General features: G+C 35.2%; 1 protein-coding gene across 3 annotated transcripts in view; it reads left to right on the top strand.

Annotated features, from left to right (window-relative positions):
• LOC105487814 (TBC1 domain family member 19) overlaps positions 1–21893 on the top strand; it is a 160398-nt gene that overhangs the window by 9551 nt on the left and 128954 nt on the right. For all 3 annotated transcript variants that reach the window (XR_011621410.1, XM_071093768.1, XM_011751428.2), the window contains exons 2-4: positions 13774–13846; positions 15014–15059; positions 20855–20930. Coding sequence is in view for 2 of the 3 variants with exons in the window: in XM_071093768.1 (XP_070949869.1) it covers positions 13774–13846; positions 15014–15059; positions 20855–20930 (195 nt within the window). In the remaining variant the exon portion in view is untranslated. The remainder of the gene's footprint in view (positions 1–13773; positions 13847–15013; positions 15060–20854; positions 20931–21893) is intronic.

Raw genomic sequence — 21893 nt, 5'->3', positions numbered from 1 at the left:
CATGAGCCACCATGCCCGGCTCATACAGATTTCATTTTGATAGATACAGAAGTATTTGGATTTTCTATGTTTCTATTGTTTGTTCTGATAGGTTGCATTTTTCAAGGAATTTGTTTTTATTTAAATTGTATAAATTATTGGCCTAAAGTTGTTTATAATAAACCTCTATTTCTTTTTAATATCTGAAAAAATCTGTTACCATTTCTGATAATGGTAACTAGTGTGTGTGTATGTGTGTGTGTGTGTTTGAACAATTTTGCTAGAGGTTTATTAATTTTATTAGTCTCATCAATGAACCAGTTTTTGGGTTTACTAATTTTCTCTTAATTTCAGATCAGTTCTTTATTATTAATTTCCTCCTGTTTTTTTTTTTTTTTGAGATTGATTTGCTGTTTTTTTTCTAGTTTCTTAAATTGGAAGCTTGTGCCATACATGAAGTCTTTCCTCTTTTATAAAACATGCATGCAAGGTTATAATTTTTCTTCTGAGCACTGCTTTGATGGCATTCCACAGTCCTAAAGAGTCATATTTTTATTATTCTTTTGTTTAAAATGTTTTCTAATATCTTCTAAAATTTTTCTAATATTTAACTCAAGGGCTGTTTTGAAGTATATTGCTTAATTTCCAAGCAATTGAGATACTTTAAAAAATATTTTTGTTATTGATTTCTAGGCTGAAGCTTGCTTTGCTAATTTGCTTGATTTGCTAAGGCTTGCTTTATAGCCCAGAATATAGTCAGTTTTGCTGAATGTTCCATGTGACCTCATAAAGAATGTTTATATTGCCATTGTTGGGTTAGATTACCTATATATGTCACTGAGGCCAAGTTGGAAATTATGCTGTTCAGCTCTTCTATAATCTTATTGAATTTTTTTGTTTGTTCCATCAGCTACTAAAATAAATATGTTAAAATCTCCCACTATGATTGTGTATTAGTCTGTTTCTCCTTTTAATTCTTTCAGATTTTTGCTTATGTATTTTAAGGCTATTTTTAGTGGTTATATGTGGATTGATTTTATCATACTTTCCTGTTGGTTTAACCTCTGAATCGTTATGAAGTATCTTTCTTTATCTCTGGTGAGGCTCTTGCCTTAAAGTCTGTTTTGTATGGTGTTACTATGGCTACATCAGGTTTCTTTTGGTTAGCAGTTGCATGGTATGACTTTTTCTATCCTTTTATTTTCACCTTCTTTGTGACTGTATTTAATGTATATCTTGTAAAGACGTCATATAGTTTTCTTAAAAATCCAGACTGACAGCTAGAGTCTTTTTTTTTTTTTTTTTTTTTTTTTTAGTAGAGACGGGGTTTCACCATGTTGGCCAGGCAGTCTGGAACTCCTAACCTCAGGTAATCCTCCTGCCTCAGCCTCCCAAAGTGCTGGGATTGTAGGCGTTTGCCACTGCGCCTGGCCTTTGTATTTTTTTAATAGTCTTTTAATTTTATTATTTAGTCTATTTACATTTAATGAATTTACTGATCTATATGGTTTTATAACTCACATTAATATTTGTTTCTTATTTGATCTACTTCGTATTGTTTTCTCTCATTTCTGCATTCTTTTGGATTATTCAAATCCTTTATTACATTTTCCTCTTCATTAACTTGCTGTACTCTTCTTTAGGTATCTACACTAGAGTTACAGCACTTATTCCTGATTATAGTTTTACACAAATTATTACTTTTACTATTTTCCTGTAATATAATGCTAGAACTTAGAACAATGTACTCACCCCTTTCTTTGTGTGTTATTTTGCCATGCATTTTAAATCTATATATACTTTACATTTCATAAGACATTGCTATTTATTGTATTGTAGCATTAATATTTAGTTGATATTAATCATTCTTAATCATATTTTAATCTTTTTTGCCCTCATGAAGAGATGATAGTATTACAAATAAGTATATACAGTCCATACATTCCCCTGTGCAAAGTCTAAGGACCAGATATTAAGGAATTCATATTATTTTTTAAATTATAGAAAGGTAATTCATGCATATTTTGTTATTTAATATCCCTATCAGGATCTGGCAGTACCTTGTAATTGTATACACTAACGTTTCTGCAGCAAAATGCATGAATTTTTACACTATGTATGATAAATGACTAAATATTCTTCTTTTTTTTTTGAGACAGAGTCTTGCTTTGTTGCCCAGGCAGGAGTGCAGTGGCGCCATCTCGGCTCATTGCAAGCTCCACCTCCCGGGTTCATGCCATTCTCCTGCCTCAGCCTCCCAGAGCAGCTGGGACTACAGGCACCCGCCACCATGCCTGGCTAATTTTTTGTATTTTCAGTAGAGACGGGGTTTCACCATGTTAGCCAGGATGGTCTCGACCTCCTGACCTCATGATCCGCCCACCTCGGCCTCCCGAAGTGCTGGGATTACAAGCGTGAGCCACTGCGCCCAGCCCTAAGTATTCTTCTGCCAATTTTGTACCACGTGAGTTCAAGTCAGGACAGATTTTGCCTCTAATTTAGTTTTGAAAAGACTTGGTTTGCAAAGCTTTTCAGGCTTCAGGATTTCAAAAAAGGATTATGGATCTGTACATATAACATCAGGAGGTTAATCCTTGGAGTAATAGAAAGTTGGGCAAGGATAGAAAGAATAGAAAGAAAAAATAGAAAAAATAGAAAATTAGAAAGTTAGAAAATAGACAAAATAGAAAGTTGGGCAAGAACAGAAAGAAGGATAAAGCAGGAGTCAGGAGATGATTACACAAGAAACTCAAAAAGGTATTTGGCTGGTTCTTAAGATAAAATAAGATCTATAATCAATGTAGATTTATTAGACAGATCTATAATATTATAGATTCATACTTTAAAAGAATGTATTTATAGATCTTTTAAAATAACGTAATCTTGGACTTGTAAGAGAATCTGTGATACCAACTTTGCCTTAGTTTATATCCGTTAGCACTGACATTTAATAGAAATAACTCTTTAAAGGCAACTTTACAATCAGCTTTAATAATATATTTTTAAACAACTGGTGGTTTGTTACAAGCCTTTTAAAATTTAATCAAGAGGACATTTTCATGCCACCAGCATCTTCTGTACTGCCTTCGTTTTATCTGTTTGGGTATATCCAGAAAGTGCTAGAGCAGTGTTGGCCCAACTTAGTTGGAAATATAAAATCACACAGAATATTTCAAAGCCAAATATAAATGATTTTTAGATTTCCCCACCCCACACCATTAGCTCTTCTTTTAAACGTTGACTGCATTTTAATGTATCCCTTTATATGTTGAAATTTGTTAAAGAGAGTGTGGAATTTTGTGTTCTCTAGAAAAGGGCTATGTTTTTTGTTTTCTGAGGTACTTTATGAATTCAACCTGCATCTTAAAATTGAATTTGCTGGCCAGGTGTGGTGGATCATGCCTGTAATCCTAGCACTTTGGGAGGCCGAGGTGGGCGGGTTGCCTGAGCTCAGGAGTTGGAGGCCAGCCTGGGCAACACAGTGAAACAATGTCTCTACTAAAGTACAGAAGAAATTAGCTGGGTGTGGCGGCGTGTGTCTGTAGTCCCAGCTACTTAGGAGGCTGAGGCAGGAGAATTGCTTGAACCCTTGATTTGTTCAAGGCAGAAGTTGCAGTGAACTGAGATTGCGCCACTGCACTCCAGCCTGGGCGACAGAGCAAGACTGTCTCTACAAAAATAACAAAATAAATAAATAAATAAAAAGAATTTGCTCACTCATCTTCTAGACAATGGAGTGATTAGCACCAGATCAGCCATGTTATTATGCATTATTTGTATTTAAAATGGATGTCGTGTAATACCCCAAATGTTATTTTCATTCCATTAAGTGTTTAATATGTTTTGTTGCTCACATTGTCATTATAAATAATAGAATTGCAAAAGGAAGGAACTTGAAAGAAAATAGGCTTTGAAGAGAGAAGGAATAACGCAACTAATAGGTTGTTGTCATAAGTCAAGAACCCTGATTACATTTGGTGTGAACCAGGGAGTGCTGTCATACTTACCCATATCTACTTTAGCTGCTGTTTGTCCTTTAATCCTGAAAAGTTAAAACAGTAAAGAAATAAATAATGGTATACAGGATTATAAAATAAGAAAGTTCTTGTCTCCATAGAAAATATGTATGTAAGGGATAACAGAAATACTAAAATGTGGGTTTACTTTGTTTAAGTACATCTCTTCATGTTTTATTTCAGCTTTTAGAGGAAACTGAGTTGTTTATAGAAGGTCAGGTAGGGTTGAATTAGGTAAGACCAAGTTGAAATGAAAGGTAGAAAATTGGTTACTAAATGTGAAGTGAAGACTTTCAGGCATAAAGTATACCATGAAAGGAGGCTAAGAATAAAGATACGGATGAATAGGGGACAAGACAGCCAGTGCTGGAAGAGAAGGGGGTCAGCTTGGAGATGTCAGCAAAAGAAAACCAGTGAGGGATCCATCCTCAGGTGAGAGAAACCAGAGCAGGGCTGGAATTATACAGCGCAGATTGAGTATGAGGCATGGTCAGCTTTTGCAGAGCCAGAACTTTCCATTTGAAACTAGATCTTATTCCTGGCTACAATGTGTGTCCACTGGGATGACTAGGATTACAGAAACGGGTCTGGTCTACAGTTTTGGAAAGAACCAAAAGTATTAGGAAGAAATAAAGATACGTAGTAATTCAACATATTTTAATTGAGCTTCTCATCTGTGGTAGGATGGGCTCTTGAGAGAAATTAGACAAGTATAAACTATTAAGCTCATGATAAGGATATTTTGGGGATTGATGTGAGAAAGGACATTATATCCTTTTAAAATATCACTTCTGTTTTAGCTTTTTGTTTATGTATTTTATATATATTGTGTATGTCTCTCTCTCTCTCTCTCTAGGCATATATAAGTAATAAGTAATAACTCTTCTTCTCCCCCGCTCCCACCAACCTGTAGTAACCATGTTCTACGGCCTGTCTTATGAATTTAACTACTCTAGGTACCTCATACAAATGGAAACATACAGTATCTGTCTTTTTAAAAATTTATTTCACTTAGTTTGATGGCTTCAAAGTTCATTCATGTTGTAGCGTGTGTCGGAATTTTCTTTCCTTTTAAGGGCTGAATAATATTCCATTGTATTTATTGAACATTTCCTATGTGCCAGTTGCATATTCGTGGTGATAGTAATGAACATTACTTTTTATTCAATGATATGTTTTCACTTTATAACTTAGTTAACCAATATATTTGAAAAGACCAGTGTATAATGTTACAAAATTATGTATGATATGTAAAAAATTAAGTCACAGTGCAAGACTGATCAATGTATTTTTATGTTATAAAGTATGGAAAGTTTATTGATGGTCAGATTCTACATCAAAACTAATCTTTAGGAAACTACTGCTTATAAATTTTGGTATACTATCAAAGGAGAATATCCCCATTTATCTGAAAAAGAATATTAAAATACTCTTCCTTTTTCCATGGACAACAACCAAAACAACACAGTACCACAGACTGAAAACTATGGCAGAATAAAAAATCTAGCTGTCTTCTTTTAAGATAGACATCAAAAGAGATTTGCAAAAATGTAAAACCCTGTTTTCTCACTGTTTTATTTTTGAAAATACAATTACTTTAAATAAAAATAAGTTAGTATACAATGAGTTTATTATAGTTATATTAAAATGAATTGAACAGATTTTTTTTGTGGTAAGATATACATAACATAAAAATGACCATTTTAATCATTAAGTATACAGTTCATTGTCATTAAGTATATACACCTTGTTGTGCAGCCATCCTCACCATCCATCTCCAAAACTTTTTCATCATTCCAAACTGAAACTCTGTACCCATAAATAATAACTCCACATTCTCCCCCTCTTCAACCTGTAGTAACCACCATTCTGTGGTCTATCTCTATGAATTTAACCACTCTAGGTACCTTATGTAAGTGGAATCATACAGTATCTGGTTTTTTTTGGCAGATTTATTTTACTTAGCTTGATATCATGAAAGTTCATCCATGTTGTAACATGTGTCAGACTTTTCTTTTTCTTTTCTTTTTCTTTTTTCTTTTTTTTTGAGACGGAGTTTTGCTCTGTCACCCAGGCTGGAGTGCAGTGGCGCCATCTCGGCTCACTGCCAGCTCCGCCTCCTGGGTTCACACCATTCTCCTGCCTCAGCCTCCTGAGTAACTGGGACTACAGGGGCCCGCCACCACGCCGGGCTAATTTTTTGTATTTTTAGTAGAGACGGGGTTTCACTGTGTTAGCCAGGATGGTCTCAGTCTCTTGACCTCGTGATCCACCCGCCTTGGCCTCCCAAAGTGCTGGGATTACAGGGGTGAGCCACCACACCAGGCCAGAATTTTCTTTTTAAGAGCTGAATAATATTCCATTGTACTAATATATATGTACATATGATTTTTGTTTATCCATTTATCCATCTATAGACATTTGGGTTGTTTCCACCTTTGGCTATTGTTAATAATGCTACTATGAGCCTGGTGTGGTGGCTCATGCCTGTAATCCCAGCACTTTGGGAGACCAAGGTGGGCGGATCACAAGATTGGGAGATCAAGACCATCCTGGCTAACACGGTGAAACCCTGTCTCTACTGGGGGGGAAAAAAAAAAAAAAAAAAAAAAAAAAAAAAAAAAAAAAAAAAAAAAATTAGCCGTGCGTGGTGGCGGGTGCCTGTAGTCCCAGCTACTTGGGAGGCTGAGGCAGGAGAATGGCGTGAACCCTGGAGGCGGAGCTTGCAGTGAGCAGAGATCAGCACCACTGCACTCCAGCCTGGGTGACAGAGGGAGACTCCATCTCAAAAAACAAACAAAAAAAAGAGATGCTACTATGAACATTGGTGTACAAGTATCTGTTTGAGTATCTGTTTTCATTTCTTTGGATATATACTCAAAAGTGGAATAATTACTGAATCGTATGAACTCTATGTTTAATGTTTTGAAAAACTACCATTCTAATAAACAAATATTTTAATTGTTTTTGTTTTAATTTCCAGTGCAAATATCAATAGATGTCATCCACATAAACAAAGCATTCTTGGGTTCTCAATAATGTTTTTGAGATGCAGTCTCACTATGTTGCCCAGGTTGGTCTCAAAGAGCTGGGTTCCAGTGACCCTCTAGCTTCAGCCTCCCCAGTAGCTGGGATCACAGGTGTATGCCACTATAACTGGCTCCTCATCAGTAATTTTTAAGAGGGTCCTGAGATTGAAAAGTTTGAATATCAGTGGTCTAGTGGAGTGAGTGAAATAGAGAAGCCAGTTAAGAAACTACCACAATGGAGAACAAGTTGCACTGGACCTTGCTCAGAGAGGAATGGCCAGGGTGGTAAGAAGGCTCTGTTGTATGAAGAGAACTTGAAGAACCCGGGAATATATTGTGGCCTTAAAAGGAGAAGCCTTCAGGGAAGACACAGTAGCTATCTTCAAATTGGAAGCTCTCTCACAGAGGAGACGTTAAGCTTATTTCTATGACCCCAGGGTGGAGTGGTGGAGGGGAGGGGGTAGTGATGGTAAATCTTAAGGAGAATTAATCAGTAAGTAAGAATTTTCCAGTAGAATAGTTCAGAGATGGAATTGACTAAAGTAGGGATGTAGACAGTTTCTAAGTTAGAAAGGTACAGTTTTAAAGTTAGAGTTTTGAAGCCAGAAAATCATTTGGAGCGGATAATCAAGCATTAAATGGTTAGTCAACATAGAAGAATTCTGTAATCACTTGTAACCCTACAGTTCCATGGGGCACAGAATGATGAAGTTCAGGATTAGCATGATAGCATAGTGAAAAGCGGGGAGGATGAGGTCTCTTTAGAGGGAATTAAAGGATCCTTGGAACCCTTTTTGTAGAACTTCCTATGCCTTCATTTGTACTTAATGGAGAGTTAGCCTCAGCTTACTTTGCAGCTTCTTTGGCCTAGCTGCTATTTTAGCTGCTTTGCTTCTCCAGTTCTTTTTGTTCACCAAGATTAGAAATTTAAGATTGCTAGTGGCCAGTACTTTGGATTAGGACTATTCTAGTAGGAATTGAAAGAAACTAGATTTGTGTATGTGTGTGAGTGGGAGAGGTTTGGTCATGTGTTTCTAGGAGTGCAGAAGGGTGGAGGATGTCAGAATCAGCATAACTAAATGGATGAAGGATACATGCAGGACCATAACTGCAAATGTCCTGTACCCTTTCTCACTAGATTATATTTTTGAGCATATTCTTCACTAGCTCTTAAAGTGAGTGAGAGGCATTTTGTTTAAAGAAGACTTAACTTTTGTCATAGATATTTGAAAAGCCTCTACTTCCAGCCCCCCTCACCCACCTCACTGACAGTTTTACAGATATTTAGTCCATTGCCATCTGGGACATCTTATATTTTATAGCACAGCAACTTTAATTTATATTGGACTTTACAGCCTAAAAATAACTGAACATTTTTCTATTTGAGACTCATAATAACTTAGTTAAGGTATTATTTTTCCTATTAAATAAAGAAGAAAAGCCATACAGAGAGGTTAAATGACTTGAACAAGCTAGTAAATTAGGCTGAGAGGTGATTCCAGATCTTTTGATGCCAAATCCTACTCTCATTTAGTCCCAAGTGGTTTTCAAACTGTGTTCTATTATACCTAAGGATTCTGAAAAGCTATATTCACTTAAAAATATTTAATTAAAAATTATACTAAGAAATAACACTTTCAGATGCACTAAATATCAAGTGCTTAGCACATAATCCACTACTGTGTTTCCAGATTAACTTGTTTCTGGATGATCCCAGAATAGAACCTGTTTCTCTTATCTTTTGTCATGTGTTTGGGACACTTCTTACAAATGCATGCTTGATTATAAAGATATAATTCTACACCGGTCCTTTAAAATATCTGAGCTTGCACATGTGTGCTTATGGAATGTTGTTCAAGTGATGAACCTTAATGCAGTGGGTATACTGTGTTTGGGGTTGGTTGGCCAGGCAAAGCACAAGTGCTTCTGTTCAACACAGGCCCCTGGTGATGGTATACTTCTGAGATGTAAGGCAAGTGAGCTTGTGATACCCCATCATGTAGTAGTAAAACCATGTTATGTGTAATTTTAGCAGTATTGGAAGCTCTTTGTCTGATTTTGTATTTGTGGTAAATTTTAGGATTTATCTCAAAATAAAAATTTCCAACTCTGCTTCTTTCAATTTCCTACATGAGTTTAATTTGGGAGTGTGCTGAGATGACCAGGAAGTCTATTAAAAATGCAAACATGTCTTTGATCGGGACTTTTCTCTATGCTGAACCACCAAAACAAAATACAGAAATTGGATATTGAGGCTATATCAGAATAAAGCTGTACCTTTTAAATGTTAATCATAACATTAGCAAACAAGAAAAGGCTCATTGTTCTTATTGTTTGGTAATATCATTTTCAATGTGTTTTATATAGGATTCCTAATAGGTTTTCAATTTCATTTGCAAAATAGGTTCTGTTGCTAAATCATGTTTGAGAACCACTGTGCCTTACCATGTTATCACTGTCCTGCTTTTGATCCTCAAATACTTCAAGATGTTTATAATTAGTTTGGGTGCAAAGTATATGTAGGAGGTCTAGCAACCTTAAAATATTGAAAGTGTTTAGAAAAAACAACCAGTTTTTAAAAAATTCCTTAAATTGTTTTCTCTCCGAATCATTTTCAAGTGCAGGCTAGTATAAGATAGCTTATTTACTTTCAATTTAGTGCATTTGAATAATTACCAGGGTTTTTCTGCTTTTAAAAGTCTTTTCTAGGAGTAACATATTGGAAAACAGTCTCTTTACTTAACCATAATTTTTATGAAGTTCCTTGTTTTGCGGGGGAGGAAATTGGGTAAAAAATAGAATGTGGTTTGGTTAATATAATTTTGTCAAACAATAATTAATGCCAGGATGATACTTGGGATGCAAAAATAAAGACCCATTCCTTGCCTTCGAACTTATAGTCTAGTCAGAAAGATGAATAGGTGAGCTGAAAATTACATTGTAATCTGATAATTGTTGAAACAGAGGAACATAATGTTTTATCCTTGCTGCCTGGCCTAAGGAAAGGAGGTGATATTTGAAGGATGTCTTGGAAGCTAGTGGGTGTTTGCCAAGGTAGTGAGAGAGCACTTCCATGTGAGGAAATATGAACAGCCCTTAAAGGACTGAGAGTTGGGAAATCAGTAATATAGTTTACTGTGGCTAAGATGTGTGTGGGGAGTAGGTGTGAGAAGAGGTTGTTGTTAACTTGGTGGAGCAACAGCAGGAGATGAATTTGTAGAGATAAGTTGGGTCTACATTGTGAACGACCAAGTATGCCATGTTAAAAAATGTAGACTTCTTATGTAAGCTGTGAAGAGCCACAGCTGGGAGAGACTTATGTTTTAGAAAGAAATGCTGGAAGATAGATTGGGAAAGGGAGAATTGGTTCATTCATTCAACAAACATTTATTGAGCACCTACTGTGTGAAAACAACTTAGGTTTACAGAAAACACTTGGGATACAGACAGTAAAAAAAGGCAGAAATGTCTGCCCTAATGGAGCTTACCACTTCCAATGTAATGAGATAGATGATATACCAATAAACATAGAAAATAAATTAATCGTGCAGTATAATAGAAGGTGACAAATGCTAAGAAAGAAGAAAAAATAGAGTAAGGGAGTTTTGAGAATGCCAGGTGGAAGTGGTCACAATTTAAGTAAGGTGACAAGAAGCCCAATTTAGAGGTTGTTGCAGTAATTCAAATGAGAAAGAAGACTTGTGTTAGACTAAATGTGGGACTTTAAAATAGAGAGAAAGTATGGATTGGGAGGACCTTTGATCCTGTCTTTTTTGAACCTTTCTAGCCCATAAGTATATAAATTTATATTTATATTATAGATACAAATGTATAATGTGTTGTTATGGAGTGAAGGACTTTGTAATGACCACCCTATAAGTGAAACTTTGCCAGCCACACTGGAAACCTCTCCATTTGTCCCACCCATCCCAATCACAAACCCCTGCATTTCTGATAACATGAGATTTATGGTAATCACTTTTCTGCATTTCTTTTTTTTTTTAGCTGTTCTGTTAGATATTTTATTATTCTTAACTTTTAGTTTAAGGGGCACATGTGCAGGTTTGTTATATAGATTAATTGTTTATCATGGGGTTTGGTATACAGATTATTTCATCACCCAGATAGTATGTATAATACCCAGTAGGTAGTTCCATTCCTCATCCTCCTCCCACCCTGTACCCTCAAGTAGGCCCTGCTGTCTATTGTTCCCTCTTTGTGTCCACGTGTACTCAATGTTCAGTTTCCATGTATAAGTGGGAACATGTGGGTTTTGTTTTTCTGTCCCTGCTCTTAGTTCACTTAGGATAATGGCCTCCAGCTTCATCCATGTTGCTAGACATGATCTCGTTGTTTTTTATGGCTGTGTAGTACTCCATGTTGTATATGTACCACATTTTCTTTATCCAATCTACTGTTGATGGGCATTTAGGTTGATTCCATTTCTTTGCTATTCTGAATAGTGCTGCAATGAACATAGGCATGCATGTGTCTTTATAGTAGAATGATTTATATTCCTTTGCATATATACCAGTAATTGGGATTGCTGGGTCAAATGGTAGTTCTGTTTTAAGTTCTTTGAGAAATCTCCAGACTGCTTTCCACAATGACTGAACTAATTTACATTCCCACTAGCAGTGTGTAAACCTTCCCTTTTCTCTACAGCCTTCCTGACATGTTATTTTTTGACTTTTTAATTGTAGCCATTCTGACTGGTGTGAAATGGTATCTCATTGCAGTTTTGATTTGCATTTCTGTAGTGATTAGTGACATTGAGTATTTTTTATATTTTCTGCATTCCTTGATAATTTTATTAATCAAATATATATCTCTAGACACTGTAGTTTAGTCCTGCCTATTTTTAAAATGTCTTTGTCTTTTTTTTTTTTTTTTTTTTTTAAGCTATAGGTTTTCTCTCCTTCCTTTGTTTTTCCTTACAGTTTATCAGCTGAAGAACGAGGCTGTTTGACCTTAGAATTTCCCATAGCCTGGAGATTTTTCTTACTGCAAATTCATGGTATAACTCAACATGTTCCTCTGTCTTTTGTACGTCTTATAAGTTAACAGGTGGACCCAGAGGCTTCATGATACTCCGGTGTTATCCCTTTGGCCTGACAATAGCAGTAGAGTCTTCTTTCATTGAAAACCACATAATGTCTGATTATCTCTTTTGCAATGTTAGTAGCTATTTTTGCTCAATGCCTAGAATTAGTAATTCTTTGGGGATTGCAAAGTTGTGATATTCTAATTATGTCATATCTATTTTAGTTATTAGCTAGAATACTTTTGTAGAGTCATTTCCCCTCATTTACTGTGTAGATATCCAGTGGTATAGTGCCAATAGGAAAGGCAGCATAAATGCCTTTTTCATTATTTACCACTGTTTAAGGTAATGAGTTAGCTCCCTATCATTCTCCTTTTTTATTACTCTATCAACATTTCCAGACTTTGGAAAGGGAGCCTTGATTTGTCAGTTTTAAGAATTTATAGGTACTAGATTGCTCCAGTCTCTTCAGATATCACCTGGCTATATTTGGATTAGGCAAAACCCCTCCCTGTTTTAACTTCTGCTCTAAAGTTGGCTGATCATGTGTTCAAGTGTATGTTTGTTGACTACTTTGGGGTTCTTTTGTTTTCACTACATCAGATAGCCAATTGTTTCTTCTGCTTCTTCCTGTACAGATGTTGATACCTTACAGGTCTTGTGGCAGTTGGTTTATCCTCAGCTGCTTGTATTTCTGGGGGATAGCTTATCATCTAATTTTGTTGTGACTATTTTCCAAGGGATTTGGCTTTGCTATCTAGTTGCTTGGTCTGTTTTTATGTGGAAATCGAGGAGGTTTTTAAAAAATATCTCACTGCCACCAGTGCCATCTCCCAGAAAGGCATTGAATCATGGAAGAGTTAGTGTGGAATTGAGAATAAATTTGAAGTTTCTAACTTGGAAGATTTGGTAAATGGTAATTTTATAGATGCAGATTTGAAAAATGTAAGAGAAGGAACAAGACAGAGAGTGGAGGATAAAACCAAGTTTTGATTTCTTAGGTTTGAAATACTCTATTTGAGATCCTCTAATAGAAATTCCTTCTGAAGAAGTATGCTGCTAGAATTTGACAGAGCTAGGTGATGGGACATCAACACTTTGAGAGTAATCAAAGCCATTACAAGTAGGAAAAATTTTATTTTTTGGTAAAAATTACAGTGTGAAAAACCAGTAGAATAGGAAAAATGCACTTGAAGGTAAAACACTAATAATACACATTTATGAACTAGTAGTTTTATGTATTTTCTACAAATATACACAATGCATTTACATTGAAAAGCAATCCAAAGAGGAAGACACTATGCAAAGATCCATTTACATGGATGCAACTGTTTTTTCAGTCATTAGGTACAGGTGCCATATATATTTAATATAATATCAAGGCAATGAATTTATAAAATCTGAGTATTTTTCCAACTTGAGACCCTAGATAAAGATGATAAGGACTCATAATCTCCAAGTTTTTATAATTTTAGTAGACTTTAGTATACTATCACAGATCCTTTAAGAGTTAGTGAGAAAGTCTTCTTTCTTACAAGCTATTCTAGATAGTTCTAAGCTCTATCTTCAAGAGGATTTTTCAAATAGTATACATTTTTGGACACTCCTTTTTAAACATTTCATTTGTTCTAAATACCAACTGAAATGATTTACTTTGGATGTCTTTTCCTTCCTTATCTTTCTTTATTATTATTATTATTATTAGGCCAGTCTTCAGAGACCTGAGATTAAACTTGAATCACTGAAAGAAGATATTAAGGAATTCTTTAAAATATCAGGTTCGTAATTTTTTCCTAATAACTTAAGGCAAAATAAGAAAATGTTTTATTTATTCCTAATTCTTTAAGCCCTCAAGCTTGTACAGCCACCTTACTTTGTTGTCGTCATTCTGTTTTGTTTTGTTTTAGGCTTTTAACAGCCTGAAGCCATGGTTTTTTGTTTCTGTCTCTAGTGATAAGCAGAGAAGAGGGATGAGGAAAGAGCTTTACTGGCCCAATCAGAAACAGAAACTAAACCCATGACTGTATTCTGTGCCTTGGATACCCTTGCAAGGCAAAATAAATAATATTTTATCCCCAGCCTTCCAGTTTCTCATTCAAAATTGTGAAAACTATGGCCAAATAGGTTTCTATTTAGGGAGAATTAGAACTATTAGACATTTTAACAAAATGGTGCAAAAATTCAAGAACTCTGTGAGAAAGACTCCTTTGCATTAGTTTGTTTTAAATACTGTTTGCCTTACTGGTAATATCCTGATGGATAAATACATGCTTAAGGTATTAAGTATCTCCTTAGTTAAATAATTTTTCATTTTACTTTTCAGTTGTGACTTTTTTCCTTTTATGCTTTCACAGAAAATAAAAAGAAAATTCTAACTTTTCAAAGAGCAAGAGGAGAGAGAGGTTCCCTAGTCCAGCATCTGCATATGGGAACTGAGATGTTAAGTGGTTGTCCCGGATAGTTAGAAGCTGAGCTAACTGGTCTGACTATTGGTAACTCACAATAATCTGCCTCTGTCATCCAGGACTTTGCTGACAAGTTAATTATAACTAGATACTTGTCATCTGTCTTCATCAGGTGGCTGTTTTTTGCTGTTCCCTTGGCACATTCCTTACAGCTTTAGTAGTACAACATCCGAAGATTTTGACATTCATTGAGCACTTTGATAGTGAAAAAGGAAATGTTCCTCCCAACTTGATAAAATGGTGCAATAATATTATTTAAAAATATCATGTTGGTGACTTTGCTGCTCAGTGTTAGCCAAGGGATATAGTAAGTATATAGGAAATAATCTTTAATAACACTTTATATAGGGATTGGCAGTTGACAAAGTTCTTTCACAAATAAATATGATGCCAAAGTTTTGTTGAGATAAATTTAATTATGATGTATGTTTATTTAAAAACTAGTATGTTCATATATTTTATTCTTTTTTTAAAAAACAGGTTGGGAGAAGAAACTTCAGAATGCTGTTTATAGTGAACTGAGTGTGTGAGTTTTCCTACCTATTTTGCAATAGTGTTTTGTTTAGCTATATTTACTTTGTGAGTAATAAAACCAGTATTGTTATATATACTTATTGTATTATTATCATTAATATTTATACAACATTTCAAGTAAGTTAATACAATTAAAAATTACTACCATCTTGCCTGACAAACAATAAGAAATAGGTGCGTTTTTTTTTTTAACCACCAACTATTTTATTTTTTTAATTTTCTTTCTTTTTGAGATGGAGTCTCACTGTGTCACCCAGGCTGAAGTGCAGTGCAATGATCTTGGCTTAACTGCAACCTCCGCCTCCTGGGTTCAAGTGATTCTTGTGCCTCAGCCTCCCAAGTTGCTGGGATTACAGACCCCTGCCACAGTACCTGGCTAGTTTTTGTATTTTTAGTAGAGATGGGGTTTCACCGTGTTGGCCAGTCTAGTCTCGAACTCTTGACCTCAAGTGATCCACCTGCATCGGCCTCCCAAAGTGCTGGGATTACAGATATGAGATACTGCGTCTGGCCCCACCCATTATTTTATATTAACAATTCATTTATCCAGTGGAATTAGGGAATAAGATGTTTCTCTAAAGTTAATATTTCAGATAACCGAAGCTTACTGACGTTCTTTTTTTGTGTCTTTATAAACTGTCCATTCTAAACATGATTATCTTTTTTGTTCTTTGGCAAGATTGGTGTCATTATTAAGAACATCTGTGTTTTTGTTTATTTATATTTAACATCAGGGTCTATTAAGGTGTGTAGAACTGTTTGCCATTTTAAAATGTAAATCCAGAATGTTAGCTTTTGTAGTTTCTTCAATGTTCTGTTACTTGTCAGTTATTTATTGAATACCTACCATGTGGTAGCAACATACTAAGCACTGAGCATATAGTGTAGAACAATAAACACAATTTCTGCCCTCATAGAGCTCATAGTCTAATAGAGTTCCCAAGTCTAATAGAGTTCCCATGTCTGCTTTTTTTTTCCTTTACTGCTATCACTGTATTTCTGTCTGTAGCCTTCTCTAGTGTTTAACACTCCCATTTTCAACTTGACTTTTCCAGTTCATTTAACTGGGAAATGACATAATGCAGCTTACCAGAATTGTTTCTAAAATGAAGAGACTCAGATGAACGCCTGTGCGCATGTGCTTTAGATACAATTTTTAAAAAAATTAGTATTTGCTTCTTTGCTCAAATCCATCTTCCCAGTTGGATTTGAAGTCTTAAATAATGTTAGATATAAGTGCTATCTAATAATTGAAGTTGACTGTGACCATACCTTTAGTAGTACTGTGACAGTACCTTTGGCAGTCACCAAAGGAATAGACATTTATCATGACAAGTAAGGTTTTAAATTTATAATATGTACTAAAGGTGCCTGTTGTGTGTAATTCCAAACACTGGATTCTCAATCTGAGGTGATATTACTAGTATTACTGAAAATTGTTCTGTGTGACAGACTGCCCTTTTACTTGATAGAAGGGACTGTGTTTTATTCATTATCATATTGTTGACATTTTGTACAATAGAACTTTAAGTATATATTTTCTGAATAACTCGTTGGGATTTTTTTAAGGAGTCCAGTGATATTATTTTTATTCCTCGCTTGGGTTCTGAACAAATTAAGAAACAAGATAAAACAAAAAAGCAGATGGGATATCAAAATTACACTTTTATTACTGATAAAGACTAGGTAGGAGGACATAGCTTAGTATGAGAGCAAAATTAGTCTTTCAACTGATCTCAAGAATTAAATAGATTTAACCTTCCAGTCAAATAGCATTGGATCAGGGGCAGTATGTTCAGTTTATGCTTCTCAAATTTAAAAGTTGAATAAGGCATAAACCTCTTCTGTGGTGTGTTGAGTTAAGCCTTAGAGAGAGTCCAAGAATGTTATAGTAATGGAACTCTTTTCACATGGAAGTGCACATCAGGGGTGGGAAAGAAACATTTCCCATAACATAAGTCAAAAGAATAAAGAAGACTTAGCCTATTCTGTTGCATTTTTCATTGGCAGCAACCATTGGATGGATGAATAAGGAAAGCAAAAAGGAAAGTATGAGTATTCATTAGGTAATATTAAACAATGGGAGATAAAAAATACACATCCTTATGCCTAATAGAGTTATAGAACACACGAGCTATACAGACTATACTTGAAAACAGTACGCTTCATTTTACTTGTTTTAGTAAGCATTACAAAGACTTTAGTCAGTTTCTTATTTGACAAATATACTAGAAAATTTTCTGTATTCTGTTATTTACATGAAATTTTCAACTAGTCTAGGTTAGCACTCTCCATTTCAGATTGCATACTTTAATTATCTTTTCCATTCATTTAAAACAGTTATATATTTGTTATTGTGTTAATAACTATTTAGTATTATATGAATGATAATTCACAGTGATTGAATGCTTATTTTGTGCCAACACTTTACATGCATTGGCTTATTCAATATAATCTTCACTACAACCCTATGAAGTAAAATTTATTATGATCACCGTTTTGCAGAAGAGAAAACTGAGGCTTAAACCATGTTTTAGTCTGTCTCATGATACTATAACAGAATACCTGAGATTGGGTAATTTATAATGAATAGAAATTTATTGGCTCACAGTTCTGGAGGCTGGGAAGTCCAATATCAAGGTGCCGGCATCTGGTGAGAGCCTTCTTGCTGCGTCATCGCATGGCAGAGGGTGAGAGGGCAAGAGGGGGTTTAACCCACCCTTTTATAATGTCACCAGTCCCACCTATGTCGGTGAAGCTCATGGCCTAATCACCTCTGAAAGATCCCACCTCTGAATACTGTTACAATCGCAAATTTTAACATGAGTTTTGGAAAGGACAAACATTCAAACCATGGCAGACCACTTAAGTAACTTGTTGAACATCATATAGCTAACAAATGGAAGTGCTAGGGCTTAACCTCCAACTATATGATTCCAAAGCCCATGCATTTTACTACGTCTCACATAGGTCTATGTCTTATCTCTTAACTGGATTTAAAATGTTCTGGAACAAAAATTGTGTCTTACATTTCTTTCATATTTCCTATAGTATCAAATAAATGACATTGAGTCAGCAAATAGTTATTGAGCCACCTACTAATGCTAATACATGACAAATATTTGTTGAATTGAGGAAACAGTGCAATTATTAGTCTTAGCCTTACTATATTTAAGACAATCTTTACATGCAAAATGAAAAATAGATCAATTTATTTCTGTGTTTTAGTCTTCATTGTACTTTGTACAGAGCAGTTTATAAGAAATCAGATGACCTATTATTTTTCCCTTAAAGAACATAAAGAAGTAAATAAACCTTAAAAATCTTATTCTATATGTGCATGTTATAAAAACATATTGTATAGTTTGCTGTTATAGTAGATACATGCAAAAGTCTACCATACCTTACAGAGTTACAAGTGTCAAACAGTAGTGGGCCTAAAATGGAAGGATGTTAGATAAAGGATACTTTACACTAGACCACAAATTTGGATAAGTCTTCATACACATTCATGGCTTTCACTGGGAGAGTGCTCAAGCAGTAGACCTGGGTACCTCTGAAACGTCCTAAACATACAGTTCTTCTTTGCCCTCTTAGTTTGAAATGCTACTGTATGTTTGCTCTTGTGCACAGAGCCAGGTGCTATTGATAATAAACAGGCTAGACAGTCTTTGTCTCCCAGAACTTACATCTCAGTTGGGCATAAAGACTTTAAAGAGGCATTTACAGTGCAGTAAAATAAGTGCAATGATTGGGGAAATACAAGGAACACATAAGGCTGGCATTTAACTTAGATTTGGGCTTGCCAAAGGAAGCAATATCCACGCTGAGATCAGAAAACTAAGCTAGAGTTTGTCAGGGGAAAGAGTAGAGAAGAAAAGCACTTCAGGCAGAAGGGAATAGCAGGCTCAGAGATTTAGAAGTGGAAAAGAGTGTGGTGCAAATGTTCAAAAGTTTGTATGGTTGGGTGGTAGCAGGTGAAGGGAGCATGGCTAAGGACGAGTCTAGATTTATAAAAAGGATTGTGCCTCTTCAGACTTTGTAGACTGGATCCTAAAAGCATTTGGGTGCCATTTAAAATTGTAAGTAAAGTAGTAATATGATCAAATTTGCATTTTATCCATTCAGCAATATATTGGTTATCTACTATGTACCAGGCATTATGCTAGATGCTGGAATTACAATTACTGGTGAATAAGGAAGACATCACTTCTGGCCAACATCCAGGCAAACTGGTGAATAGATTGAAAATAGTCTGGAAGCACTTAGGAACCTGCTGGATAAATGTAGGCGAGGAATAATGGTTGCCTAAAATAGTTTACTGTCAGTGGGTAGAACATTTAAGTATTTAGGGAGACTTGGGGGACAAGAAAAAAATAGAGTGAAGTGTGCTGTATAAGTTTCTGTGCCTTTTTCCTATCTGGCAATCCTTATCTCTGCATATTACTAAATGTAAGCTCCATGAGGGCAGATATTTTAGCCAGTTTTGTTCACTTCTGTCTCTTTTTTACATTGAGTAGGTTGTCATTAAAAGTTTCTGAAAAAATAAATATCTAACTTGATTTTGGTCTTAATAAGAATGACTTTCAAGTTGTCTCCTCTTGTTATCTGTATTTTGGATACATGTCTTTGATCATTAAATAACTATTAAGATCATCAGTAAATTCTCTCAAATTTTAATCCTAAATTTCTAAGCTTTATTAAATTTAGACATAATTACCATTAAAAGTGGAAGCAAATGGTGTATTGGACAATGTGAGATAGTTTTTAAACTATCTTACATATAACACAAGAAATATCAAGGTATCTAGAGACTTAACTTTTTTTTTCATTTGTGAATGGGAAGGTACCTGAAATGTAGATTTTATTGGAAAAATAATTTGCCAGAAACAATCAATTTGTGAAACTGCCTTATAGATTAGGTGGGATAGGTTGCCTTTCCCTATTCCAGCAATGTTTCTATGCACAGTTTAGCCTTTTACATGTAGGCTCCAGGACAGATGCAAGTGGTTTGAAATATTATTAACCTTTTACATGCTTTTGTTCCACTTTGGACCAGGAATTTCTTGAGAATTCAGCTCTGCGGTTCTTGATTATTGGAACATGACTGTTTTGCTGTAGGTACAAGTCTGATGACTAATTTCAAGAGGAGTTATATATCGTTGTGAAATGGATTGGAATCTCCAAATAAACGTTGAACCATCATGTCTTCCTACTGCCTTTTCTATCTGTGATTTCATACCACTCTGCACTTCAGTCATTATGTTCCAGTGATCCTGACTTTTTCTGATCCTTAAACATTTCATGCATTACCTCCTCAGAATTCTTGCGCTTGCCATCCCTCTGCTTGGAATACTCTTCCCCCAGATCTTTGCATGGTTGGCTCCTTCACACTCATGTCTTGGTTTAAATATAAAATCCCCTAAGGGGACTTCACTGACCTCCAAATTTATTGTATCTTATTACCCTGCTTTCATTTTCTCACAGCACTTGTTACAATCTGATATTATTTTATTTGTATGTGTTTGTAATTATTGGCTTTCTTCATGAGAATGTTACGTCCATGAGAACAGAGAATGTTATCTCAATCACCACCTTATACTTAGTACCTAGAGCAGCCCAAGTATTTGTTGACTAAATCAACCTATTTTCTTAATAAAAACAATACATTTTGAATATAAAATGAAATGTTACTGGGAAAACAGTTTATAACATGGACTACAGAGGTAAGTAATATCTAACCAAGAGAGTAATGTGTGATATTTAGCTGCCTCTTTTTGCTCCTAGGTTTCCTTTACCTAGTCATCCTGCTGCACCTCCTGAACATCTTAAAGAACCTTTGGTATACATGAGGAAAGCACAGGTTGGTTTTTCATGCCAAGTTATGTAATACAGAGCCAAAGATCATTCTTGATGTCAGGAGTATGTATTATTAGTTATGAAATACTGAGTAAGAACCACTAAATTGATGTTAATGGTATTTGTATATTCTTCCATTTTATTTTCAGTAACCAAGGATCATACCTATTTAACTATGGCAACCCTGGAAAAAATGGGGTAGAAGGGGAAAAATAATCTACCATACTGGCCTGCAGTTTAAAATATGATACAAGTGTAATGTGGCAGTCATGGCCTGTGATATTAAAGGAGTGAGATGTGAATGAACTGACACCCTCTTTCCTTAAAATTTAGGTCTTTGAAGCCAGTGTTATTGATAGTGTATTTAAAATATATTTGTTCTCACAGTAGGCTGTCATCTATTAATTGTATGCTGTTATAGAACTCTGATAAACCTGCTATCAAAATGGGTTGGCAAAAAACTAGGAATAAAATAACAAAATAATTTAAGCATAAAAACTATGAATAGTTGTTAAAATGGAAACTCAAGAGGTTCTAGCACATGCCCCTAGCTTTTTTAACTGTCCTTCATCTCAGCACAGCCTCACTCACCTCCCCTCAACCCAGTCCTGTCCGTAAGCCTTCCTCACAGTGCTGTTTGAGTAGGACTCTGTGACTGCCACTGCTGAGACACGTAATGAGCACCACAGTCAGTCAAACTTCATTCTCCAGCATAGCCTCAGAGATGGATTTTTAAAACCTTTTTTGGTATGAAATATTTCAAAGGTACCTTAAAGAACTCCCACGAACCCATCACTCAACTTCCACAGTTATGATCATGGTTCTTCTGCTCTTGAAAATTTTCTGCAGAGTCATCACATTCTACAACAGTGGAAATTAGGCAGATTTTTATTGTTCAACTTTTATTTTTATTTAAAAAATCATCAAAATTAGATGGTGAAAAGAAGCAATAGAAATAAAAACCTTG

This window comes from Macaca nemestrina, chromosome 3 (assembly GCF_043159975.1).
Source record: "Macaca nemestrina isolate mMacNem1 chromosome 3, mMacNem.hap1, whole genome shotgun sequence".
Classification (NCBI taxonomy): domain Eukaryota; kingdom Metazoa; phylum Chordata; class Mammalia; order Primates; family Cercopithecidae; genus Macaca; species Macaca nemestrina.
The sequence above is the reverse complement of the archived record's forward strand: the minus strand, read 5'-3'. Positions and strand labels throughout refer to the sequence as shown.